General features: G+C 40.7%; 1 protein-coding gene across 1 annotated transcript in view; it reads left to right on the forward strand.

Annotated features, from left to right (window-relative positions):
- Positions 1-21,828, forward strand: part of LOC113098320 (uncharacterized) — a 66,847-nt gene that overhangs the window by 22,549 nt on the left and 22,470 nt on the right. The window contains exons 2-3 of the mRNA XM_026263349.1: positions 11,567-11,697; positions 14,363-14,534. Coding sequence (XP_026119134.1) covers positions 11,567-11,697; positions 14,363-14,534 — 303 coding nt within the window. The remainder of the gene's footprint in view (positions 1-11,566; positions 11,698-14,362; positions 14,535-21,828) is intronic.

The following is a 21,828-nucleotide window of genomic DNA, read 5'->3' on the forward strand; positions in this document are numbered from 1 at the left end:
AACGTTGAATTTTTTTCACAACCATATTAATTTGAACAAGAATACACAGATCAAGTACTCAGGAGCGATCCGCTGCAGCAGCACGTCTTCAAGCCTCAGAGACAGAGATCTCCTCAAAATTGGTGGTGTTTTAGTAGCAAGTGTTGTGAGATGCCAACAGAAGTGGAGAGCATATGTTGTCACGAATGGAACAACTACAAGACGACGACGAGGACATTGACAGTATCGCATCACACACCTGCCTGACTGAAGATCCTGAGTTTTCTCCGCTGTTGAGACCCACTGTTTTGCCACTTTGTGTTTAGTTTGCCACGTATAAACTGGAGGCGACGTCCAATGCCAGAGGGAGCCAATGGCACGCTGTCAATAGAGTGAGTAATGTGTTGTATTTTTATTATAATCGCAACGATTACAGGATGCATTATAAACAAATTAATTAATTACAATTACTGCATTATATTACAGTGCAGATTGGTGGCGTAGCGTGTGGTAAACAATGAGTGTGAAAAAAATGAATAAATAAACCCAATGAGTGATGTACACACACTAGAGAGCACATCCGGGGCTTTCCACGCTTGCACAGACTAAAGCCAGAGCGTGCGCACGTCACATCAGAAAGCACTCGTGCACTCACATCAGGTTCGTGTCTTAGGTCGTCAATGTGTACTTATGATGGGGAATTGTTTAATTTTGCCTCCTCTGTGCATGCTCTTTGAGGTGGTGACCATAGACCTCCATTATGTGAGACACAGACAAGAATGGTTGGACCTAAAAATATCAAAATGGGAAATACTGAGGAAACAGAGAAACCTACATGTTGGATGTCCTTGAGGTAAGCTAAAACATATCAAAATTTAATCTGAGAGTGAATTATCCCTTTAAATCATGCTTTAACCCGAAAATAATCAGTAAAAGAAACAGACAAACTCTAAAGCTAAATATGTTTAACATGAATTCTTGCTGAATATGCAGTTAAATGGCTGTTACCATGAATTGTAGAAAACGTCGTGAAAACCACGACGCTCATATTCAAGTGTTTGTGCAAAAATTATTAATGTGCATTAATGACAGGGAGGCGTCGTCTCATCACTTTAATTTTTTCATGATAATGAATGTATAATTTTTTAATTAACATAATATCGTGGTGTCTCACATAGGTACATTAAAAATATATCTACAGAAAGCTTGAAATGTTTTTAAACGAAAAGGAATAGTGTAATGTGTGAATGTTGCATTTCTCTCGTCGGAGAGAGCCAGCACTGTGAATATAACCAAAACAACAGTCCTATTATAAACCGGTTCAGCAAGTGAAAGACACTATCCATATGAAAGAGCAATTCACACCTTTATCTCGATCCCACAAGCCATGAATAACTATCCAAAACCCAACCCCCTCCAGCTGAACTGAATTCGGTCTGTGTTTTGGCTCTGAGGAACAGTGTGTTACTGGGCTGAAACATGCCTGCACTACACTTCATAATTTTCTCGCAGCCCATATTATTATTTTCACAAGACCATAATGATAATAACAAATCATCAATTAATAATTAATCATTATTTTACGAAAATCATTGTTATTTGTGATCGTGGATGTTTGCGGAAGGCTTTAAGACCAAGCGTAGTCCTCTGTTCCCACCTCACAGCGCGCGGGTCTACGAGGCTTCACTGTCTGAATCAGATGGAGGCGAACTTATTGATCATGAGCCCCACATTTAGCAAGGCAGGAAAACATTCATTCTAACGGAAGGAAGACATATATCATTGAGCTAATGCTGAGAGAGAGATAGTTTAAGAAAATCCAAACACCAGAAACGTTATGCATTTTATGCAGAGTTGGCGTCAGAGCAGATCTACAGGAGGGGCATTGGATCATTGGCGGGGGGGCACTGTCGTTTGATAAATATTTTTTGACGCATTGGCAACATCATAGTAGTGTGGAAATCCAGACCTAAATCTTGAAGATCTATATAGAATGACAATGAATGATTTGGACTTGGGTTTGTATCTAAAAGAGGAACAGCAGCGCTGAAATTTGCTGTCAATTAGCTCCAATGATCTGTATAGAATGACATTCTACCATAGAATTATAGCTCCAATAATCTTATCTATATAGTCATTATATATTTTTTATTTAATTTTTACCTGTCTTGATTCCTAATACACAACAGATGACTATTGTTAGGCTAAACGTTCAGAATACGATTCCATATAAGGTTAGTATAGCCTAGTTCAGCACTTTGCGAATGGACAGTGACTCAATTAGCACGTAGCATTTTACGAGTTCAGTAGCCTACATTTTTGTGAAACGTGCGAGGAATTGCGGCTAACGTTCATAACCTTGCACGTAGAGAGCGCTTTTAAGAGCTAAGATAGGCTAGACTACATCGTAATCGGGAAACCCGGCCCAGAACAGATAGCCTAAACAACAGAACAGAACAGAAAATAATAATATAAATATAATATAGTCTAAATAAAAAAACATGAAATAGGCCTACAATAAATAGCTATATATTTTTTATACTTAAATAATTAACAAATTATGACGACAAAAATAAAATACTGAATCACTTTCAAAAAAATGTCCCCATCAGACAAAGTTTTTTTCGTATAGATGTTTCTGAAAACTTAAGGCTTTTTTATTCATAAAACGAGTTGGAGATCATCACACAAATGTCTGCGTATGGACCAGTTAAATCAGAAGACTAAAATTCGCCTGCAGAGAATAAGCATGTCGTAAGATTTTTTAAATTATTTTTTAGTTTTTGATTTGCGTAGAATGCTAATTTTGTAGAACTTGAGAAATAGATAAAGATAAAATAAAATACAGGAAATGGAAAAAATAAAACACAGAAAATACAAAGCTTCAACTAATAAAATAGTTTCTTCTGTGTTAGTTAAAGTACTGTGTCCTTCCATTCGCTTGTGCATTTACTAGCATTCGCCAAAGAAGAGCCAGCTCAGCTCTCAGACCGTGGTACTGGTGGTCTTGGCCGGAGTATCTGCTGATTGACGAGGCTGCGGCGTTCTAATCCATTTTCATAAATCCATTAATATATTTTTTTAATTAGCTGCTAACAACTGTCTATAATATAGACGGACAAACTGTTCTTCAACTTGAAATGGATTTTGCGCGCGCGCTGCAAATCAAATGTAACAAGTTTACTCGGCGAGACAGCGACCAATAAGCATTCACCATGACGAAGCCTAGTAACGTGCCATGAACAACCAAAATTATGCATTTTCCCATTCTTTTTATTTTCTTTAATTTAAGTTACAGTTTGAACATTTTATATTATCAATATCAATAACCGCTAGGGGGGGCACGGCCCTCGAATGCCCCACCATAGTGTCAGGACAGATGAGGACCCAAGAGCGGAATGAGGCTGGAGAACAGAGTTTATTTCAGAGGACGACTTAACGTCAAAAACAAAACAAAATAAAACAAAACCCCTCAAGGAGGAGAGAAAAAGTCTTGACTTCACGCTGCTCAGCGGGCAGGTCGAGCGCTCAGCCTCCGCGAACGCCAGGAGAGAGGAAGCAACAAATCCAACAACGGCAGGCAGGAGAATAGTCGGGCAGACAAGGGGTCAAGCGAGGTGCAAACAGGGCTGAGAACGGCGGGCAGTATCAGAATCAAAAACAGTCCAGATCGATAACCAGAAGAGCGGTCCGAAATCCTCTGAGGGCAAAACACAGGTTACACTAACTGGGCAGACAAACCAACCAGCAAACTGACCAGAACAGGACAGAACCGAAGCCAAAGGGTCACAGAACACACTGACAAGGAAGGGTGAAAACCAAGCAGAATAAATAGGGTGAGTAATGAGATAACGGGAACAGGTGAGTAATGAGATAGAGGGGGAACAGGTGCATCGGACAAGCCGCAGCCTAGATTGCAAAGCGAGATCAGCTGGCGCTAGGGCGAAGGGAAGAAAAACCAGAAAAATATAAAAAATCAGAGAGAAAGAAAAGAAAGTAAAGAAAATGAAAACAAGTGTAGAAAAATGAGTAGAAACGAAAAAATAAATATAAAAACGAACGAAGTAAGAAAAAGGAAGAAAAAAGGACAGATCACACCCGAGTCCTGACAGTACCCCCTCCCCCAGGAGCGCCTCCCGGCGCTCCCGAGGAAGGGCGGCGTTGGTGAAACTGGTCGATGAGCGAGCGGTCCAGGACGTCCCGGGCTGGAACCCAGCATCTCTCCTCCGGACCGTACCCCTCCCAGTCCACTAGGTACTGATATCCCCGCCCACGGCGTCTGGAGTCTAAGATTCTCCTAACCCTATATGCAGGAGAACCGTCAACCATAACAGGGGGAGGGGGGGCGACAGGGGAAGACACAGTAGGAGAATGGGGGGAACGCAAGACAGGCTTAACTTTGGACACATGGAAGACAGGGTGCACACGACGAAGAGAATTGGGCAACCGGAGACAGACCGTCACCGGGTTGACGACCTTGGCAATGCGGTACGGCCCCACGAACTTAGGTGCCAACTTTCGTGATGGGACTCTCAGTGGCAAATCCTTGGTGGAGAGCCACACGCGTTGTCCGCAGACATAACGGGGCGTCAACCTTCGGTGGCGGTCTGCGGCAGCTTTAACGCGTCCCCTAGCTCGGAGAAGCGCCTCCCTGGCCCTCCTCCAGGTGCGGCAACAACGCTGAACAAAAGCCTGAACCGAGGGGACAGCTGCCTCGGAGCCCTGGGAAGAAAACAGAGGAGGTTGATAACCCAGACTACACATGAACGGGGACATACCTGTAGACGTCACCGGTAGCGAGTTGTGAGCATATTCTGCCCAGGTGAGTTGATCACTCCAGGAGGAGGGGTTATGGGATGCCAGGCAGCGGAGCATCCGACCGAGATCCTGGTTGGCGCGCTCGGTCTGGCCGTTGGTCTGTGGATGAAAGCCTGATGACAGACTCGCAGAGGCTCCAATCTGTCGACAGAACTCTCTCCAAAAATGTGAAACGAACTGGGGCCCCCTGTCAGAAACCACGTCCTCCGGAAGGCCGTGAATCCGGAAGACGTGATCAATGACCACCCGGGCCGTTTCTTTAGCCGAGGGGAGTTTAGGAAGAGGAACGAAGTGGACCGCTTTGGAAAAGCGATCCACCACAGTGAGAACCACAGTATTGCCACTGGATGGAGGGAGTCCAACTACAAAATCCAGGGCAATATGGGACCAGGGGCGGGATGGGATGGGAAGCGGCATTAACAGACCAGCGGGAGGAGAATTAGAGGATTTATTCTGAGCACAGACCGGGCACGCCCCCACGAACCGGCAAACATCCTCCGCCATGGCAGGCCACCAAAACCGCTGGCGAATGGCTGCCAGGGACCTCCTCACACCTGGATGGCACATGATTTTGGAGGAGTGACCCCACTGGAGAACGGCGGAGCGAACTGACCTGGGCACGAAGAGCAGGCCGATGGGACACCCCGCGGGCACTCCGTCTCCCCCCTGCGCCTGTCTGACGAGCTTCTCGATTCCCCAGGTAAGCGCCCCCAGCACGCACCGCGGAGGTATAATAGTGTCAGGGGGCGGGTCGCCTGGAGAAGCGAAAAGACGAGACAGCGCATCGGGTTTAACGTTCTTGGACCCGGGTCGATAAGAGAGGGTGAAGTCAAAGCGCCCGAAGAAGAGCGCCCACCGAGCCTGTCTGGCATTTAGCCGGCGTGCAGACCGAATGTATTCTAAATTCTTGTGGTCAGTCCACACCAGAAATGGAACGGCCGCTCCCTCCAGCCAGTGGCGCCACTCCCCCAAAGCCAGTCGAACAGCCAACAACTCGCGATCACCGATGTCGTAGTTTCGTTCTGTGGGAGACAAACGGTGTGAAAAAAAAGCACAAGGATGTAATTTGTTATCCAGGGGGGATACCTGGGAGAGCACGGCACCGACACCAACCTCTGACGCATCCACCTCCACCACGAACTGCCGGGAAGTCTCTGGAGTTACCAGGATGGGAGCTGAAGTAAATCTGCGTTTTAATTCATCGAACGCCGCTTGGGCATCCGCTGACCAACGGAAGTTGATCCTGGTGGAGGTTAGCGCGGTCAGAGGGGCCGCCACCTGCCCGAAGTTCCTGATGAATCGCCTATAGAAATTGGCGAAACCCAGGAACCGCTGTAACGCCTTGCGGGAATCAGGAGTCGGCCATTCGGAGACGGCTCTCACCTTCGCAGGGTCCATGCGAATCCCCCCTACCGAGATGATGTGGCCCAAGAACGAAACTGACTGAACGTGGAACTCGAACTTCTCCGCCTTAACGAACAGCCGATTCTCTAACAGCCGCCGAAGCACCTGTCTGACGTGCTGGACATGATCCTGAAGAGAAGAGGAGAAAATTAAAATGTCATCTAAATAAACAAAAACGAACCTGTCGATCATGTCCCTCAGCACGTCGTTGACAAGTGCTTGAAAGACAGCTGGAGCGTTGGATAAGCCGAAGGGAAGAACCCGGTATTCAAAGTGCCCGCGAGGCGTGTTAAACGCGGTTTTCCATTCGTCCCCCTCCCTGATCCGCACTAGATGGTAAGCATTGCGAAGGTCCAATTTTGTGAAGAACTCGGCCCCCTGCAAGAGATCGAAGGCCGAAGACATCAGCGGCAGAGGGTACCGGTTCTTAACTGTGATGTCATTCAACCCCCGATAGTCTATACAGGGGCGCAGAGAGCCATCCTTCTTCTTCACAAAAAAGAACCCCGCACCGGCCGGAGAAGAAGAGGGACGAATAATACCGGCTGCCAGAGAATCACTTAAATACTTCTCCATCGCTTCGCGTTCTGGCGCGGAGAGAGAATACAGCCGCCCGCGAGGCGGAGAAGCCCCAGGGAGGAGATCGATGGCACAGTCGTACGGTCGGTGAGGAGGAAGAGATACAGCCCGGGATCTGCTGAAGACCGCCCGCAGATCATGGTAGCAAGCAGGAACTCGAGAAAGATCCGCCTCCTCCTCCTGTAGGGAAACAGAAACAGAGACCGGGGAGAAAGCAGACTGGAGACAATGTGTATGACAATACTGACTCCATGACAAAACTACACTGTCTGCCCAGTTAATGTTTGGCCCGTGGCGAACGAGCCAAGGATGACCCAATACTAAAGGGACAGATGGAGAGTCACAGACTAGGAATCTAAGGTCCTCCCGGTGGTTCCCGGAGGCAAGAAGACTCACCGAATCAGTGATCCGCGAGATCTGCATAAGTGGCCTGCCATTGAGTCCATGAGCGACTATAGGTGACTGCAGGGATTGGATGGGTATATCCCGAACGCGAGCCCACTCCTCATCGATGAAGTTGCCCTCTGCTCCTGAATCAACGAGTGCTGAAGCCTTAAACAGAGTGTGTTTAGTAGACAGAGACACAGACAGAAGAGTGCGTGACCTGTGAGCAGGGGAAATTGCATTACCACTCAGATTAACCCTCTGTGGCGAACGAGCAGCCTTAGCTGGACAGGAGTGAGCTCGGTGCCCTTGAGCCGCGCAATACAGACAGAGACCCTCCAACAGGCGGCGCTGTTTCTCCTTGGGCGTGAGGCGCAAGCGATCCACCTGCATAGGCTCACACTCCTCGGTAGTCTGGGATGGAGGGACGAACGTAACAGGCTCGGAGTCGGCACGAACTCGACGGCGAAGCTCTCTCCTGGCGTCTATGCGGAGGGACAGGCTGATAACATCGTCCAAGCGTTCTGGAACCTCGCGGGAGAACAGTTCATCCTTGACTGAGTCATTGAGACCCTCTAAAAAGCGAGCGATAAGGGCCTCGGCGTTCCATCCACAGGTAGCGGCCAGGGTACGGAACTGCACGGAGTAGTCTGCCACTGAACGCCTGCCCTGTTGAAGGCGCGCTAACAGTCGGGATGCCTCCTTGCCGAAAACAGACTGATCAAAGGTCTTGACCATCTCCTCCTTAAAGGAACTGAAGTCCGAACAGCACGCGGCCTGTGACTCCCATACCGCAGTCCCCCAATCACGTGCTCTACCGGAAAGCAGGGATATGACATACGCCACCTTGGAGACATCTGACGCGTAGGTTCGAGCTTGAAGGGAAAACACCACCTCGCACTGAATAAGGAAAGCTTTGCAATTAGTAGGCTCACCGGAATACACGGGGGAGTTGTTCACTCTCGGCTCAGAGGAGGAAGCGGACGGGAGAGGCCCGGGAGGCGGAGAAGGGAATTCCTGACGAGTGAGACGATCGAGACGACCCACTAGATCCGTGATCTGAGCCGACAAGGCATCCACAGAGTGACGGGTGGAAGAGAGTTCCATCTCATGACGGCCCAGCATCGCTCCTTGATGCTCCAAAGCCGCCTGCCAAGTCGAGTTCTCCGCTGGGTCCATTCGTGGTCAGTGTGTGGTGTCAGGACAGATGAGGACCCAAGAGCGGAATGAGGCTGGAGAACAGAGTTTATTTCAGAGGACGACTTAACGTCAAAAACAAAACAAAATAAAACAAAACCCCTCAAGGAGGAGAGAAAAAGTCTTGACTTCACGCTGCTCAGCGGGCAGGTCGAGCGCTCAGCCTCCGCGAACGCCAGGAGAGAGGAAGCAACAAATCCAACAACGGCAGGCAGGAGAATAGTCGGGCAGACAAGGGGTCAAGCGAGGTGCAAACAGGGCTGAGAACGGCGGGCAGTATCAGAATCAAAAACAGTCCAGATCGATAACCAGAAGAGCGGTCCGAAATCCTCTGAGGGCAAAACACAGGTTACACTAACTGGGCAGACAAACCAACCAGCAAACTGACCAGAACAGGACAGAACCGAAGCCAAAGGGTCACAGAACACACTGACAAGGAAGGGTGAAAACCAAGCAGAATAAATAGGGTGAGTAATGAGATAACGGGAACAGGTGAGTAATGAGATAGAGGGGGAACAGGTGCATCGGACAAGCCGCAGCCTAGATTGCAAAGCGAGATCAGCTGGCGCTAGGGCGAAGGGAAGAAAAACCAGAAAAATATAAAAAATCAGAGAGAAAGAAAAGAAAGTAAAGAAAATGAAAACAAGTGTAGAAAAATGAGTAGAAACGAAAAAATAAATATAAAAACGAACGAAGTAAGAAAAAGGAAGAAAAAAGGACAGATCACACCCGAGTCCTGACACATAGGGCCGGGGCTGATTTTATGAATAATGAAATGTTATGAAAAGTATGCATTTTATTTATTCACATGCTGTATGGTAATGGTTGAAACAATATTTTAGTTCACAACTTTAAGTTCCGTTGTTTAAAAATAATTGCTTTACTTGGTAATGTTTCATAAACCTTCAGTTGTTATGCTCTAAAATCCATGCCATCCATTATTAATTTCACAGTATTTTCACCACATAAATGGCTAATCTTTAAAGTCACAATTCTATAATGGTCAAAATTACTCAGGCCAATGGTATTTTTTTATGACATTATTTTATTATTTTTTATTTTATATTTTTGAATAATTGTAGCCTACATAAATAGGTAAAGCAAAACAAATATTATTACAAATATAATTGTGTTAACAATATAATTAGAACTAACAATATAATTTGAGTTTTTAAAATGAACAATTCCTGTATAAAATGGGACAGCAACCTTTATATCAGTGGTTCTCAACCTTTTTTTTCCAGCGAGCCGCACTATGGTCTAAGTGCAAGTCTATGCATATAATTTACATATTACGTAAGCAATACAAACCAACCTGATTTATAATATTATAGCCTAACTATTATGATATATAATCTATTACATTCATTGAAATAATTAATTCTACTCCCCATAAATAAAACACCTGATGCTGTCGGGAGCTGACCAATTTTGTGAGATTCTTATACTTTCCGCATGAACAATCCGGAGGCGTACACGGCCAGCGCGGATGCAGACTTCTTCAATTTATACTTCTGAATGCGCAGGCTGATGGCCAGCTCTGCAATTGCCCAATTGTCTTTATATTCTTTTATTGACGGATTGCACAGGTTCGAGTAGCAATGAGCTTCTTCACTCTGCCTGCACATGTGCAATTTTGCTTTTAAAGCCTGACCAGGCGCACCTGTCCGCGCGGTCGTCTGCTCAGAGCCTCGACACACACTCTCCAATGACGATTTTCACGTCACGTCTACCTAGTGGTCCATAGCGGACTCACGGACGCAGAAAGTTTGACAGAGGGTTTAAGATGCAAGCTTGCATGACCTGACGCGCAACATTTCAGAAAATGTGCGTTCACAAATGTAGCCTATTTTGATCCAAATATGGAAAGCACTTTTGAGGTTCTCTCCAGAGATGTTTTGCCACATTTCTTCAATTAAGGATTGCTACGTAGTGTATGGTGTTTCCATTTATCTGAACTTCTTCAAGTGAGCTGCAGGGCAAATCCAGCACTTCTCCTTCAATACTGATACTGCGACTATTGACAGTTTGTACATGTTCATTCGCTGGCATTTTTTGAATTTCTCTTTTTTTCTCCCATAAAAAACTAATTTGTCCATTCTGATGCGCAATTTTACCTTACAGGCAATTTACCTAATGGCTGTTGATGACTATTTGAATTGAATTCTGAATTGAATTGAAGTGCGCGCTTGTATGTGTTCGTTAAATGCTTATGACAGTGCTCATGTCATGTCTGAAAATAATATATTAAGAAAAAAAAAATCCATTTGAATTCGTGATGGGCCGCGGGTTGAGAACCACTGCTTTATATCAAACATTTTTAAATCGTCCACAGCTGAGCTTTGCGGGTGGCTGATATGTGCCAGATCACGTGAAGTGAATGTAATGTACAAAGTCATTTTCAGATGGAATGAAAAAAAATAAAAATAAAGAAACATGGATAGCCTAGATTAGTCCCAGGCTCTGTTCTGAAGTAAAATAATTATAATTACTGTTAACCAAGAGTAACACATTTTAACGGATCAATCGCATATTTTCATTTGCTGAATGTTTTCTTTATTTTTTATTTTTTAAACACGCTAAAAAATAAAGTTTGTCAGAGATAAAAAATATGAGTCGTCTATAGGTTTCATTTTAACAGATCAATCACCTATTTTCGTTTGCTGCATGTTTTTTTTTAAACATTTTTGACAATTCTGAGCTGTACTGCTCTAATGCGCTGTTTGCTGTAAAACCAAAGTGTAAACACATGTAAAAACATATCCTCGTGGCCCGGGTGATACAGAAGAGTGTACGCCATATGCGCACTGCTCAGATTTGAGTACTGTAAAAAAATAGAAAATAAAAACATTATAATAATCTGAAAACAGAACCTTGTGCATTATAGGGAATAATATTTAGAGATTTTTACTGTTGTTTTGATACCTTTATGGTTAATGGCTAAATAGTTAATTTTAAAAAATCCAAGAAATTAAGCCTTGTGCATTGTAAAGGACATATATTTATGACTATGAGTAAGTTTTTGCTCAAAACATAACCGTCACAAAGAGTTTAATTGACAATTTTTTTTATTTCTTGCTTACCGTGGTAGTTTACTATTACAAACAACAGAATGTTACTACTACTTTTATCGAACATTGTTTTTGTTTTATGTTTCTCTCCTTTGGTCTTCATAACCTTGTCCCACTACTCTTGAACCCCACAGAGCTCCCTTCACCAAGTAACTTAATCTTCAGTTGGGAAACACCTTTCACACTTTATTTGACATGGGAAAAACCAAAGGATCTGGACCCAGATTGCAAAGTGTACTACACAGTGAACGTACATCATTCTCAGGTGTGCACCTTTCAAACAGCTACACTTTAATGAAGTATTTCTACTGGTATACTAGTGAACTCCTAAAATGTGTTTTCATAGTATAAGTGACCTGAGCACACTTTGTGTAGTACAGCAGCATAGTTTTTCTCTATAACCACACACTTAACCGGGTCTGAGAAGCCCTGAACAAACACTGAACTCAAGTTTATTATGTGTTTTTCTCTATCTGAAGTGAGTAAAGTCAATGTAGGTCAGATGTATGTTTGCATTTTCTGATACTTTACTGAAATAGCTCTTCCCCACAGAAGTCAAAGTCTACATTGAGTTTGTTGTTTTCTCATCACATTTGGTTACTTTCATATATGTGTGTTTTTATCTCACTTTTGCCCTTTTTCCTTTACACAGTTCTCACGACACACATATGAAACATATTGTGTTCAATACTTACATGTTACACATGTACTTACACATAGATTATCTGATTTGGGTGATCTTTGGTTAATATTACTGGTATCTGTGGCATTTAGGGAATTTCAGAGTTAACCATATACTTCTGAAAAGCCACTTGTGTTCGGAGAACCAGTCAGGTTAGCAAACAGCGTGGCCAGTTGATAACATCATAACGTCTGACAGGCTCTTTTTAACTAGAAAAACTGTTAATAAATCCAGTTATTTAAAAAGACATTGACTTAATGCCACTAATGCCATTAAATTAGACTACACTTAAAAACGATCTTAGTAGTTTGTTCAGTTTAACACAACACATATCTTTAGTTAAATACTCAATTGTCATTTGCACTCAATTTTATTATTATTTATATAAAACATTAAGTGCTGTTTAATGTGGGTTTTTTTTAGTAAAGGGAAATACCTATTAAAGTTGGATGTTTAGTTATATTTGACATTTAAAAGAGTTTGTTATCTTGATTTTTGCGGTTACCATTACGCTGAAGTGTAGACCTTGTGGATACTTGAGCTGAAATGATGTTCTTGATAAGCGGTAACTGTGCTGATGCCAGAAATAAGATCACCTTTACTTTTGCATCATTACTTGCATACTACAATAGTTATACTTTGCATCTCAACATGTGTTATGACATAATTATATTAGTTATCATAAAAATAGATAAAAGCTCCCCTCTTCACCACAATGGTAACCAAAAAAAAAAAAACGTTCATATTCTCTAACATTTTTTAAATGTTCAAAATAACTAGTCCTCAAACACTTAAACTTTGTGTTTTGTTTTTAATGTTTTTTTCATTCTCATGAAAATGATGAGAACACACAACTTCATTTGCACAAGAGTTATGTTGTTGAATATGTGCAGCAAGTTGATAAATCATAGAGAATGAAGTTTATAAATCATAAAGAATGAAGTTTATAAATCATAAAGAATGAAGTTTATAAATCGTAGAGAATGACGTTTATAAATCATAAAGAATGAAGTTTATAAATCATAGAGAATAAAGTTTATAAATCGTAGAGAATGAAGTTTATAAATCGTAGAGAATGAAGTTTAAATATCATAGAGTTTAAATATATAAACTTCATTCTTTATGATTTATAAACTTCATTCTTTATGATTTATAAACGTCATTCTTTATGATTTATAAACTTCATTCTCTATGTTTTATAAACTTCATTCTCTATGTTTTATAAACGTCATTCTTTATGATTTATAAACGTCATTCTTTATGATTTATAAACTTCATTCTCTATGATTTATAAACTTCATTCTCTACGATTTATGAACTTCATTCTCTACGATTTATAAACTTCATTCTCTACGATTTATAAACTTCATTCTCTACGATTTATAAACTTCATTCTCTACGATTTATAAACTTCATTCTCTACGATTTATAAACTTCATTCTCTACGATTTATAAACTTCATTCTTTATGATTTATAAACTTCATTCTCTATGATATTTAAACTTCATTCTCTACGATATTTAAACTTCATTCTCTACGATTTATAAACTTTATTCTCTACGATTTATAAACTTTATTCTCTATGATTTATAAATTTCATTCTCTATGATTCATAAACTTCATTCTCTATGATTCATAAACTTCATTCTTTATGATTTATAAACTTCATTCTTTATGATTTATAAACTTCATTCTTTATGATTTATAAACTTCATTCTCTATGATATTTAAACTTCATTCTCTACGATATTTAAACTTCATTCTCTACGATTTATAAACTTTATTCTCTATGATTTATAAACTTTATTCTCTATGATTTATAAATTTCATTCTCTATGATTTATAAACGTCATTCTCTATGATTCATAAACGTCATTCTTTATGATTTATAAACGTCATTCTTTATGATTTATAAATCATAGAGAATGAAGTTTATAAATCATAGAGAATGAAGTTTATAAAACATAGAGAATGACGAATGAGTTTAATTATTTTTTTTTTTTTTTAACTAAGTCACTTTGGATAAAAGTGTCTGGTAAAGGCATTAATTTAGTTTAATGTAATATTTTTATTTAATTTTAGCAAAAATATTTTGGAAAGGAATGACATGGTTTTCATAAGAAACAAGTGACTCATCTGTACTCTGTAATGAGTAATGCACACACACAGAGTAACACAAAATGAACACAAGTGCAATCAGACTGTATTTTATAGTAGTAATTACATGAAAATCCTCTGTCGCCAACAGAACTGTTCTGAGAGAGCCAACAATTTCCAAACCAGGAGAGTCCAAAGATCGTCCACCACACTGAATATCGCCAATGAGAATGGACTTTGCATCAGTGTTACAGTGGTCCCTGAAAATTGTGGAAACAAAAACCGGAGTCAACCTTCGTACATTACCATCCCTCCACCTCCAGGTACACTGCATTATAACGACCTGATGGGAAATGCTTTTTGGTTTTGGTTCTTGGTCTATTTTGAATCATTCCATATTGATCCAGTGGCAGTGGGCTCAGTTATGATCATGAGAAGTATGTTTATTAGGTTATTCAGTCTTAAGTCATTGAGGCATTTTTATTTAAATTACACTCTAAAAAAATGCTGGGTTGAATACACAATTACCAAGCGCTGGGTCAAAAAGGGACGAACCCAACGCTGGGTTATTTTAACCCAACCGGTTGGGTTATCATGTTTATTGCTTTTTTATGGTTTAAAATGATTACATTGCAGGGTTTCAAAAACCAGAGCGGGTGTTTATCACTGTATTTCAGAAGGAAAACTACTGCATTTAGAAAATGTTCAATTTCATTTTGCATGTGGTTGAAAAGGCAGCGTTTGTGAGCTCACCGCCGCTTTGCAGCCATTACCGTCAAAACCCTTACCTCTCCCGCTCTTAGCGCCTTCAGATTGGACTGTTTTCAATTGTATGGATTGTATAAAAATATACGAAAACACTATTATACAATAAATGTACAATTAGTTAAGTTCTTTGTCAACTATTCTAGCATGACAGTACACAAATAAGCCACAACATTAACATTGATTCAAGATTTTTATTCATCGCATACAAAATTATATATAGCATATATAACTAGCAGTGAAATGTGAGTCAGGTCCGCTCCATGGACAGTGCAATTATTAAAGAAAACAACACGGATGAAAATATACATAAATATAGCCATGTAAGAATGAAATAAAAGTAAACAATAAAAATATAAGAGTAAAATATAAAAAAGGTATATATTGTAGAATTAAATATATAACGCAAAATGTGCATGAATGTAAACTGTAGTCTTAAATATTAAGATACCCAGGAATGTACAAGAAGCAAATGTGCAAACAGGGTGACACTGTCAGTGTGTCTATGTGAGGTAGTGAGTAAAGTGAAAAAGATAAAGTGAACATTAGGTGGAGGCATGAGGATGTTAAGAGGCTGGTTTGATGATATAACATTTAACCTGTGTGTGTGAAAGAATATGAGCATGTGTATGAAACTATTTCTACTAAACAACACAGAACAAGCATTTAACATCATTTTTACAAATAATACACTTACAGTTTGTTTCATAGTCCATGAATACAGATCATGCATCACTGTTAGTTTTCATGATCTCTTCAGCATAACTGATGCAGTCATGAAGGGGTTGTAAAAGGTAGTAAATTAAATTATGCCAAATTAAGGCCAGTAAAAAGTATTAAAAGGTAGTAAACGTCATCTGAAGAGGTAGTAAATTTTCGAAGCCCCATCTAACTGGGTCTATATCATGGGTGTCCAAACTACGGTCCAATTTTTATTGGCCCGCAGCCAGGGTCCGAAATTAACACCCGCCAAGCACCAAGTGCGTTTAGATTTTCCGTTTGGTGAGTAAATCTCAAAAGGCCATTCCGCCACACTGGCGGGTGAATGTTCATCATACCAAAATAGTAATACAAAAATATTACAATTGCCTTTTGTAATGTTATGATGCCTGGAAATGAGTTCAAATCTCCTGCGAATCTAGAGCGAGCGAGCAAGCAAAAGCGCACATGCAAACCGTGTAGCGAGCGCACGGCAGAGAGGGAGAGACCTTGCGTGTGTGTCTCTCTCTCTCTCTCTCGCTCTCTCTCTCTCTCTCCTTCTCTCTTATGCAGTGGTGACGCGTTCATATAAACGGCACCTAAACGCTGTAAAAAAATATTATGACATTTTAATTGTTTATTAATAATCAAGTGTTTCTGTGTCAGCTGCAAAGATGAAGTTGACACTGTCTCGCGATCTTCGCAGTAGTGAACGCGCCGGAGAAAAATGCATTTCTTATGGACTAGCCTGGCTAGCCTACTTTTATTTACCGTATTTTTAGGACTCTAAGTCACACCAGAGTACAAGTCGCATCAGTCCAAAAATACGTCATGATGAGAAAAAAAAAAAAACATATATGAGTCGCACTGGACGATAAGTCGCATTTATTTAGAAACAAGAGAAAACATTACCGTCTCCAGCCGCGAAAGGGCGCTCTATTGCTGTGTCCAAATTCAGGGTCTACATCCTTCGGAGGACTCATTTGAAGGATGTTGCGTCACAGCGCCACGACGAAGGCTGTCCAAATTCGTAGGATCCTTCAAATGCGGCCCACAAATGCGTCCTCCTTTTCCCCGAATTGGAAGGATGGGTGTGGTGGATCCTTTCGCGTCCTACCTATCCCATAATTCTTTTCGGCAGGACGAAGCGAGCGGTAGCGGTCAGTGGTTTTCTAGTAAGGCATTTTGTTTTAGCATTAAGCATTTTTTTTTTTTACATTTGTACGTGTATAGTAAAAAAAAAAAAAAAAACTTTTGTAAACTAGCTTCTTCCTTACTGCCTGTATGAATATCCCCTTACACACAGCTTATTTGTTAGTGATTGAAGCTGTTTTTAACGCTTCTAAGGACGAAAGAGCAGACAGAAGTGTTTATAAAGCTCTGGGGAGAGAACGATGAGCCCTTCACCCGCGTCTTGCTTGGCGCTGTCACGGTTGCTAGGCGACAGGATATGAGCAACGGTTAAGGGAGGGAACTGAAAGAAGGGTAGGCTGTCCAAATTCACAAACACCGACTTCTGGTTTTTGCGGTCGTCGTAGGACCCATCCTCCTTCAACCGGGTAGGAAGGATCCTAAGGAGGATGCAGACCCTGAATTTGGACACAGCTTATGTCTTCAGTGTAGACTACAGGAGCAGTGAGCAGTATAGAGCGCCCTCTCGTGGCTGTAGATGGTAATGTTTTCTCTTGGTTCATTTCTCTTAGTTCATTTCTCTTGGTTCATGTCAAATTCATTTTGATAAATAGGTCGCCCCTAACTAGAAGTCGCAGGACCAGCCAAACTATGAAAAAAAGTGTGACTTATAGTTCGGAGAATACGGTAGTTTTGAATGGTTCTGTTTAAAAGTAGAAATTTCAAGCTTTCTGTAGATAATAGCTATAGGATATTTCTAATGTGTTTAGGTCTGTGAGGCGAGTAGCCTAGGCTACCTATACGCTGAGTTTCGGTTCATGTCTGAACGTGTTGTGATTATACAAAATAATGAAACATGGATTAAAATTAAGATAAAATTAATACAAAACGAAATTCATTTCAAAGAGAGGCTTTGTGTTTTCTGTTTGATGTTTTCTCTCTTTTCCCTCTCTCTCTCTCTCTCTGTGTGTTGGACAGTGCTTTCCTTGTGTCCAGTGTTGAAGTTATTTGTTTATTAGTGAAATACTGTTATTATAGTGTACAATTGCACTTTATTATTACACATTGTGTAGCTGTTCATTCTAAAGGTCCAGTCTGTCTTCTAATTGTTATGTAATTGTTACTCTTTGACAGAGTAAATCCTATGGACCAAGGCCTGTTGTGATCTTGATTAATCCAAGTCCTATGGTAGAGTTCCCTCTTACTTGAATGTAGCTCACTCACTTGCCCTAACACACATGCACACTCACATACACCTACAGAACCTCTCCTTACTTTCTCTGTCTTGCTCTCTCTGGTTCTCGATCTCTCCCTCCCAGTGTTCAAATTAAGTTATAATTGCCTCATTAAATTGTGATTAAATATGTTATAAATTAATTTTGAAAAGATATTTCATGTCTTTACTTTTCACTTTACTTAACACTGCTACAGCTGAAGTTTGAAGCCGTGTTGGTAGTAAAATAGGTGGTAAAAAGTTAGTAAATTAAATTTAAGAATCTCTGTATAAACCCTGAAGCCCCATCAGCACATGTGACATCATCCAGGGCAGCGTCCTCCTTTAAAACCACCGCTGCATCAGTTTAGGGGAAAGAAGATTCTCCTCTGAGCATTCATCCAGTCACCGACTGCTCTTCATCAGTGGCCTAAGAGAAACACATTTGAAAAAATAAAACACTTAATTAAACTATCCATTTTCAGACAGAGGTTTATTTACATCCGTAAGGACAGGTAAATAATCTGTGTTAAAGTTTCAACAGTTTGTGTGGTTGTTTAATGTCTCAGTCCACCACAGCTCTCGTGAAGGATATAATGGCAGCACTAGTGTGAGGACAGGTGATATTGTTTCAATAAATATATTGCTTCCAGAAAGCTTCTTTACTGAAACATTAAAACAGACTTGACATTCACATACCTCACAAATGTTCATGTACGTGGAGGGCTGCGCTTCAAACCGTTAGTTCACCAAATAATGAAAATGGTCATAATTTACTCTCCCTCATGTTGTTCCAGACCCACACAAACTCTGCTCATTTTTGGAAAACAAATGAATATATTTAATATTCTCTTAATTTGGGTCTTCCATTGTTGGTCTGGGAGACCAATGTTGTATTTTGAACATACATGTTTGCTATCATATAATTTAAGATTTATAAATATCAGAATGAATAGTTTTACTTGCCTTAAACGATCTTTCCCTCTCTTCTGAAGCTGAGAAAACCTCCTCCTCACACAATCAGACTTCTGTGTCCTTAACTCCAGTTAGTTTGAGTTCTGCAAAGAGGGACATCAATGCTTTCAATAAAATATTAACACATACATATTCATTGTTGCATCAAAATGTGAAGTAAACAGGCAGGACACAACAGAACTAATAATTTTATACAAATAACTCGCATCAGTCTCAAAAGAATTAAGTTATCTTGTCTCTGGATTTCAAAACCTACAAAAACAAGCATTATTTTAGTCTAAGTAAACAAAGATAACTTGATGTTATTCTGAAGTTTCCTCTTCTTAAACCCGTCTGTCCCTCTCTTCAGAAGAACACCTCCTCCTCCTCACAGTGTGTGACTCCTCACACACACACACACACACACACACACACAGGTCTGTGACTCCTCACACAAACAGCTTCTGTGTCTCTGACTCTCGGTGCGAGGACAATGAAGACACAAGCTCGACAAGTCTGAAATATTACATGTAAAACATACTTTTACCAGTTACCACTTCAACAGCCTCAAAATAATTATGCTAGTTTTTACTACACAATGCCGTTTCCTTTAGGAGACTAACATACATTCAGTTTAACCGCCAAAAAGACAACAACAAATTAACATGAGTATAACCATTACAGTCTATTAGCACCTCAAAAAGTGCAGACAGTGTAAAATCTTATGTTAATATGACAAAAGACATTCACGGACGTTATATTAAAAGTAACTTACCTCTTCCGGTCAGTAACATTCCTCCGTGGAGGCGAAAACCGCGTCCGTTTTTTTTTTTCCTTTTTACCTTTCAAACAATAAACAATAACTTAACATTTGAATCTTTACTTACCACAATGTCTTTCACTCACTTCTTGCTTCTTTCACACTGAGAAAATGGCAGCTGCTCGCACAGGAGACATACGATCTTAACGAGACGTGTGTGCTCTCCTTCACGTCCGCGTTCCCAACCCAGCCCCGCTGGGTTAATATCGAGACCAATTTTCAACCCAAACTTGGGTTAAAACAACCCAAAGTCCTACGCAGCGGTCTCAACCCAGCGTTTTTTAGAGTGTACATATTATGCTATCAAAGAGTTCTGTAACAGTTACAGTGGTGTGCCAACTGCTACAAGCTGTTCAAGCAGTAGCGGCATCTCTGCTCTGGATGTACCGGCCCATGGAGGCGTGAAAAAATGAAGTGTGGTGCTGCTGAAGTCAAAAAGTTGGTGTTTATTACAAAATGTGAAAAAAAAGATTTTCCAAAAGAATGCAAATTATATTGAGAGTGTAACTCCAAAAGTATCAAAAGAAACAAAAATAGGGGAAAAAAAACCTGTACAAAGTTAAAACGTACAAACAAAACTTTTGGCTGTGTCAATAATTTGACCCAAAAATCAAGCAAGCAACTTCACCGACTCAGTCTATAAGCCCTTTTACAAGACTGAGAGAAACTCTTAAAAAGTACAAGCCCCTCCCACTTGGACTAAACCATTAAGTAATTGATGGTAACAAATCAGTTATAGAAAGACAAAACAATTAAATAGCGTCTAAGGCATAACTATTAGAACCAAAAAATATACAAAAATATACAACCATTTCAAACAACACAAACTAAATGTATTATTACGGTTTACCAAAGAATCGATCAAACACCAATCTCCCCCTCCGGCATGAGACCAATTAAGTGTGCCTTCTATTGGCGGGAAACAGGTATTTAAAAATGGTGGCAATGTGGTGCCCGGGTTTCTTCTGTTTGTTATGAGGAATTGTTCCAGTACGTAAGTATGATTGAAAACAATAAACATTTAACATGGTAACCGGTAGTGAAGGCAAAATGAGGCTTCCTGAACCACTGAGACCTCGCAGCCCATTGCTTCACCAAAAGGTTCATTACTCGAAGCTTCATTCATTATTGCTCACTAGTGACACCTAGCTACTGTGCAAAGAAATAGCAGACCAATAAAAATACTGAATCAATGACCTGAGAAGACATCTGTCCATTGACTGGGTATCAAATAAAATATGTTTCTCTGTCTGTCTGAATTTACTTGTGCAGAGACAACTGTCACACACAGTTCATTCATTATTCATAAATTGTTTGGATAGTGACTGTAGGAACAACATAAGTGAGACTGTGTTGAGTGTAGTTCTTATGGTGGAGGGAGTGTAATAACGCAAATTGCAACAGAAAAGTGTGGGGTGGGAAAGGTTTTTCTGGTGTGTTTTGTGCATTAAACTGTTACTAGTTTTAGTGCAGTGTTGTGCTTATGGGACTATGGATTTAAAGGAACAAACTGCAACACTGCAGTTTGGGGTGGGTGAAGGAAGGATCACACATTCTTTTTATTGAGGAACAGAATTTGTTCAAGTGTGTTGGGGCTTAGACGAATCCTCCTTTTGGACAGAACATCTCCAGCCTTGGAAAAGGTCCTTTCGCATGGAACAGAGGATACGGGGGAACATAAAAATGTCAGTGTCAGCTGGTATAAATGAGGATACAGATGTTTATGTTGAGCCTAATATACTAGTGGATCCCCAGATCTTGTGAGATTCACTTTGGATAAATATTGATTTGATTTGATTGATAAACATTGTTAGTAGTCTGTGCATGCTCGTGCAGTGCTCGATAATGCCTGAGCATGGAAGTGTTATTGTTGTATGTCAGCTGTATGGGAGGATTTCCTCTTTCTTGCTGGCTCCATTACAAGGAAAAAGGAAAAAGGAAGGTCACAAAAAGCAAACAAATCCAAAAGGCCAATCCAAATCAAAAAGCAGTCCATTCCAAATCCAAAAAACCAAAGCAATCAAAAAATCTTATC

This window comes from Carassius auratus, unplaced genomic scaffold (genome assembly GCF_003368295.1).
Source record: "Carassius auratus strain Wakin unplaced genomic scaffold, ASM336829v1 scaf_tig00216514, whole genome shotgun sequence".
NCBI classification, from domain to species: domain Eukaryota; kingdom Metazoa; phylum Chordata; class Actinopteri; order Cypriniformes; family Cyprinidae; genus Carassius; species Carassius auratus.